This window comes from Pipistrellus hanaki, assembly GCF_964339955.1.
Source record: "Pipistrellus hanaki genome assembly, chromosome: 16".
Lineage (NCBI taxonomy): Eukaryota > Metazoa > Chordata > Mammalia > Chiroptera > Vespertilionidae > Pipistrellus > Pipistrellus hanaki.
Window position 1 is genome coordinate 468,003 of NC_140518.1, and position 5,656 is coordinate 473,658.

At 75.0% G+C, this 5,656-nt stretch overlaps 1 protein-coding gene across 1 annotated transcript in view; it reads left to right on the forward strand.

The window, feature by feature from the left end:
- Positions 1-5,348, forward strand: part of FASN (fatty acid synthase) — a 13,965-nt gene extending 8,617 nt beyond the window's left edge. The window contains 24 exon segments of the mRNA XM_084862305.1: positions 2-19; positions 90-268; positions 438-469; positions 471-548; positions 550-559; positions 697-798; positions 801-818; positions 900-1,123; positions 1,219-1,232; positions 1,234-1,373; positions 1,376-1,417; positions 1,707-1,843; positions 1,845-1,859; positions 1,929-2,020; positions 2,135-2,174; positions 2,176-2,287; positions 3,200-3,276; positions 3,278-3,446; positions 3,582-4,006; positions 4,008-4,223; positions 4,314-4,412; positions 4,556-4,642; positions 4,644-4,695; positions 4,698-5,348. Of these exon segments, the coding sequence (XP_084718431.1) occupies positions 2-19; positions 90-268; positions 438-469; positions 471-548; positions 550-559; positions 697-798; positions 801-818; positions 900-1,123; positions 1,219-1,232; positions 1,234-1,373; positions 1,376-1,417; positions 1,707-1,843; positions 1,845-1,859; positions 1,929-2,020; positions 2,135-2,174; positions 2,176-2,287; positions 3,200-3,276; positions 3,278-3,446; positions 3,582-4,006; positions 4,008-4,223; positions 4,314-4,412; positions 4,556-4,642; positions 4,644-4,695; positions 4,698-4,945 (2,626 nt within the window). The 3' untranslated portion in view covers positions 4,946-5,348.
- The last annotated feature ends 308 nt before the right edge of the window (positions 5,349-5,656 follow it).

Genomic DNA, 5,656 nt, shown 5'->3' on the forward strand with positions numbered 1-5,656 from the left:
GGGACGTGCCCGCCACCTGGTGAGTCGGCGGCCGGGCCCGGGCCGCAGGCTGGCCGGTCGGCCCGAGTGACCGTCCCCTGTGCCTGCAGGACCCTGGAGGAGGCGGCCTCGGTGCCCGTGGTCTACACCACGGCCTACTACTCGCTGGTGGTGCGCGGCCGCGTGCAGCGCGGGGAGACGGTGCTCATCCACTCGGGCTCGGGCGGCGTGGGCCAGGCCGCCATCGCCATTGCCCTCAGCCTGGGCTGCCGCGTCTTCACCACCGTGGGTGAGCGCGCCCCTCCCGCCCGCCGCCCCCCCACCCCCCTCCCCGCAGCCCACGGGCTCACCCACGCCCCCCGCAGCCCACAGCCCACAGGCTCACCCACGCCCCTCCCGCCCGCCGCCCCCTCCCGCCCCCCCCGCAGCCCACGGGCTCACCCACGCCCCTCCCGCAGGCTCGGCCGAGAAGCGGGCGTACCTCCAGGCCCAGGTTCCCCCAGCTGGACGACACCAGCTTCGCCAACTCCAGGGACACGTCCTTTGAGCAGCACGTGCTCCGGCACACGGGCGGGGAAGGGTGCGTGGCCTCACCCTCGCCCGCCCTCCCCGCGCGCCCGCCCTCCCCGCGCGCCCGCCCTCCCCGCGCGCCCTGCCCTGCGGGCCGGCCTCGGCCTGTGGGCGTGCCCAGCGGGTGACGTGGGACCCTCCCCCCAGGCGTGGACCTGGTCCTGAACTCGCTGGCGGAGGAGAAGCTGCAGGCCAGCGTGCGGTGCCTGGCTCAGCACGGCCGCTTCCTGGAGATCGGCAAATTCGACCTTTCAACAACCACCCCCTGGGTGAGCGGGCAGCCGGCGGGGGCCGGGCGGGGCCCGGGCGGGGGCGGGAGTGCTAGCCGCGCCCTCCCCTCCGCCCGCCAGGCATGGCCGTCTTCCTGCGGAACGTGACCTTCCACGGGATCCTGCTGGACGCCCTGTTCGAGGAGGCCAGCGCCGACTGGCGGGCGGTGGCCGAGCTGCTGCGGGCGGGCATCCGTGACGGCGTGGTGCGGCCGCTGCGCTGCACCGTGTTCCCAGGGACCAGGTTGGAGGGCGCCTTCCGCCACATGGCGCAGGGGAAGCACATCGGCAAAGTGCTGGTGCAGGTGAGGGGCGCCCGTGCGGCGGGGGGGGGGGGGGGGGGGGGGCGCGCGGCCCGGCCCGGCCGAGCGTGAGCCGTGCTGCCTGTGCTGCCGTGCAGGTGCGCGAGGAGGAGCCGGGCGCCGCTGCAGGGGCCCCCGCCCACCCTCACCACCGCCGTGTCCAAGCTCTTCTGCCCAGCCCACAAGAGCTACGTCATCGCCGGGGGCCTGGGCGGCTTCGGCCTGGAGCTGGCTCAGTGGCTGGTGCTGCGTGGGCCCAGAAGCTGGTGCTGACCTCGCGCTCCGGCATCCGCACGGGTGAGGCCCGGGGGGTGGGGGGGCGGGCGGGCGGGGGTGAGGCCTGGGGGGGGGGCGGGGGCGGGGGGGTGAGGCCCCGGGGGGGGGCGGGGGGGTGAGGCCCCGGGGGGGGCGGGGGGGGTGAGGCCCCGGGGGGGGGGCGGGCGGGGGTGAGGCCCCGGGGGAGGGGGGGGCGGGGGTGAGGCCCAGGCGGGCAGGGTGAGGCGGGGGGCGTGGGGTGGAGGGCAGGGGCGACATGCCCTCCCTGGTGGCCCCCTCCTGGGTGAGCCCTGACCCGGCCCCCCTGCAGGCTACCAGGCCAAGCAGGTGCGGGAGTGGCGGCGACAGGGCGTGCAGGTGCTGGTGTCCACCAGCAACGCCAGCTCCCTGGACGGGGCCCGGGCCCTCATTGCCGAGGCCGCGCAGCTGGGGCCTGTGGGCGGTGTTTTTCAACCTGGCCATGGTGAGTGGGCCCCGGGGGGCGGGGCGGGGCGGGGGCGGGGGCGGGCAGCGCTGAGTTCGCCTCTCCCAGGTCCTGAGGGACGCGATGCTGGAGAACCAGACGCCCGAGCTCTTCCAGGACGTGAGCCGGCCCAAGTACAGCGGCACCCTGCACCTGGACAGGTGGGCAGCCCCTCCTCGCTCCCGCACGCTCCGGAGGGTCCCGGCCTCGGGCCGCGGGGCGGGCTCGCAGGGGCGGGCGGGGCCGCGGGCAGGGAGTGACCCCGGCACCCACAGGGTGACCCGAGAGGCCTGCCCCGAGCTGGACTACTTCGTGGGCCTTCTCCTCGGTGAGCTGTGGGCGGGGCAACGCCGGCCAGACCAACTACGGCTTCGCCAACTCCACCATGGAGCGCATCTGCGAGCAGCGCCGGCACGACCGCCTCCCAGGTAGACCCGCCTCCCCCCCCTGCAGGCTTCCCCCCCACACACCCCCCCCCGCCTGCTCCCCCTGACCCTCCCCCCGCCTGCTCCCCCTGACCCTCCCCCCGCCTGCTCCCCCTGACCCTCCCCCCGCCTGCTTCCCCCTGACCCTCCCCCCGTCTGCTCCCCCCTGACCCTCCCCCCACCTGCTCCCCCTGACCCTCCCCCACCTGCTCCCCCCTGACCCTCCCCCCCGCCTGCTCCCCCGCTGACCCTCTCCCCGCCTGCTCCCCCCTGACCCTCCCCCCCACCTGCTCCCCCCTGACCCTCCCCCCGCCTGCTCCCCCCTGACCCTCCCCCACCTGCTCCCCCCGGGACCCTCCCCCACCTGCTCCCCGCTGACCCTCCCCCACCTGCTCCCCCCTGACCCTCTCCCCGCCTGCTCCCCGCTGACCCTCTCCCCGCCTGCTCCCCGCTGACCCTCCCCCCGCCTGCTCCCCGCTGACCCTCCCCCCACCTGCTCCCCCCTGACCCTCTCCCCGCCTGCTCCCCGCTGACCCTCTCCCCGCCTGCTCCCCGCTGACCCTCTCCCCGCCTGCTCCCCGCTGACCCTCCCCCACCTGCTCCCCGCTGACCCTCTCCCCGCCTGCTCCCCCGCTGACCCTCCCCCCACCTGCTCCCCCCTGACCCTCCCCCCACCTGCTCCCCGCTGACCCTCCCCCCACCTGCTCCCCCTGACCCTCCCCCCACCTGCTCCCCGCTGACCCTCCCCCCACCTGCTCCCCCCTGACCTTCCCCCACCTGCTCCCCCCTGACCCTCCCCCGCCTGCTCCCCCCTGACCCTCCCCCCACCGTGCCCCTCACACCCCCGCCTGCCTGCTCCCCCGCTGACCCTCTCTCTCACACGCACACACACGCACACTCTCCCTCCGCCCGCAGGCCTCGCCGTGCAGTGGGGCTCCATCGGCGACGTGGGCGTCGTGCTGGAGACAATGGGCACCAACGACTCGGTCATCGGGGGGGACGCGGCCCCAGCGCATGGCCTCCTGCCTGGAGGTGCTGGACGCCTTCCTGAGCCGGCCGCACCCCGTGCTGAGCAGCTTCGTGCTGGCCGAGAAGAAGGCGGCCGCCCGGGGCGACGGCAGCGGCCAGCAGGACCTGCTGAAGGCCGTGGCCCACATCCTGGGTGAGGGCCCGCTCGGTTCCCCTCCGCCCCCATCCCCCCGGGGCCGGCCCGCTCGCCTTCGGAGGGCCACGAGGGCCTCACCCACCCCAGGCCACCCCCCCTCGCTCCACTCGCCAACCCAGCGCCTCTCCCCAGGGATCCGGGACCTGGCCGCCGTCAGCCTGGACAGCTCGCTGGGGGACCTGGGCCTGGACTCGCTCATGGGCGTGGAGGTGCGGCAGACGCTGGAGCGGGAGCACGACCTGGTGCTGTCCATGCGGGACATCCAGCAGCTCACGCTCCGCAAGCTGCAGGACCTGTCCGCCCAGGCCGGCCCGGCCGGCGAGCTGGCCGCCTCCACGCCCAAGGAGGACGGCCCCGCGCGGCAGCAGGCCCTGCTGAACCTGAGCACCCTGCTGGTGAACCCCGAGGGCCCGACCCTCACCCGCCTCAACTCGGTGCAGAGCTCCGAGCGGCCCCTGTTCCTGGTGCACCCCATCGAGGGCTCCACCGCGGTGTTCCACAGCCTGGCCGCCAAGCTCAGCATCCCCACCTACGGCCTGCAGTGCACCCGCGCCGCGGCCGCTGGACAGCATCCACAGCCTGGCCGCCTACTACCTCCAGTGCGTGCGGCAGGTGCAGCCCGAGGGGCCCTACCGCATCGCCGGCTACTCGTACGGCGCCTGCGTGGCCTTTGAGATGTGCTCGCAGCTGCAGGCGCAGCAGGGCCCCGCGCCCACGCACAACAGCCTCTTCCTGTTTGACGGCTCCCACACCTACGTGCTGGCCTACACGCAGGTGAGCGTGGCGCCGGGCAGCCGCGGGGTCGGCTCCGGGTCCGGGTGCCCCGTCCTCCCTACAGAGCCTCTCCCTCCCTCCCCCCTCCAGAGCTACCGCGCGAGGCTGACGCCCGGCTGCGAAGGGGAGGCCGAGGCCGCGGCCATGTGCTTCTTCGTGCAGCAGTTCACTGACACGGAGCACAACAGGGTGGGTCCTCGGTCCCGGGGGTCTGGGGGCGGGGGGCGGGGCCTGTGCGTGAGGCGGGGTCTCGCCTGGGGGGCGGGGCGCGGGGCTCTTGTGGGGGCGGGGACTGCCGGCCGCACCGCTGACCCACCGCCCCGGCCCCGCAGGTGCTGGAGGCGCTGCTGCCGCTCGCGGGCCTGGAGGAGCGCGTGGTGGCCGCCGTGGACCTGATCACGCAGAGCCACGCGGGCCTGGGACCGCCGCGCGCTCACCTTCGCCGCGCGCTCCTTCTACCACAAGCTGCGCGCCGCGAGCAGTACACGCCGCGCGCCACCTACCACGGCAACGTGACGCTGCTGCGCGCCAAGCGGGGCGGCGCGCAGGGCGAGGACCTGGGCGCCGACTACAACCTGTCGCAGGTGTGCGACGGCAAGGTGTCCGTGCACGTCATCGAGGGCGACCACCGCACGCTGCTGGAGGGCAGCGGCCTGGAGGCCATCCTGGCCATCATCCACGGCGCCCTGGCCGAGCCGCGCGTCAGCGTGCGGGAGGGCTAGCCCCGCACCCCGGAGCCCGGGGCTGCACCCCGGGGGCCGCACCCGGAGCCCGCACCCCGGGGGCCGCTAGAAGTAGGACTGAGCCGCCCGCGCTGGCACCTCCCGCACGGCCTCGTGCGGGGGCGGGGGCGGGGCCGGGACCCGCGCCGCCGACTCGGAGGCCTCGCTGGTCTGTGAAGAGTCGGCCGGGCCGGGTAGGAGACCCGGGCGCTGGTCCCGGATTGGATTCTATTTATTGCGCCGCTGGGGAGCCGCGGGGCCCCGGGCAGCGGGCCAGCCCGCCCGGGGCCGGGATGCAGCGGGGCAGCGGGCCGGGCACCCACCTGTCCTCTACTTTTTTCAAGAAACACATTTACGTTGCTGCTCAGATTTTGGAATTTACTATAATTGTCAGTTCAAAGGAGCGTGTCTGGATCGGTCTCATTTTTGCACGGACTCGGGCGTCGGTGACGATAGGGACCCTGCTCTGCGCCCTCTGGCACCAGCGCCCCCTGTCGGCCACACGCCGGCCAGCAGGCACCGCCCACCCGGGGCGTTAGGCGTTGCGGGCAGCGGGGGGCTAGGGTTGGGGGGGACCAGGGGTCTGCTTCCCGGGCACCTGTCCTGCCTCGGAGGCTTTATTTGAAGTCGCCGCTTGAGGCGGGGAACCACATGACAAACACCCTCCGAGCCACCCCACACCAGTGACGGCAGAGCAAAGGCCGGGAGGGA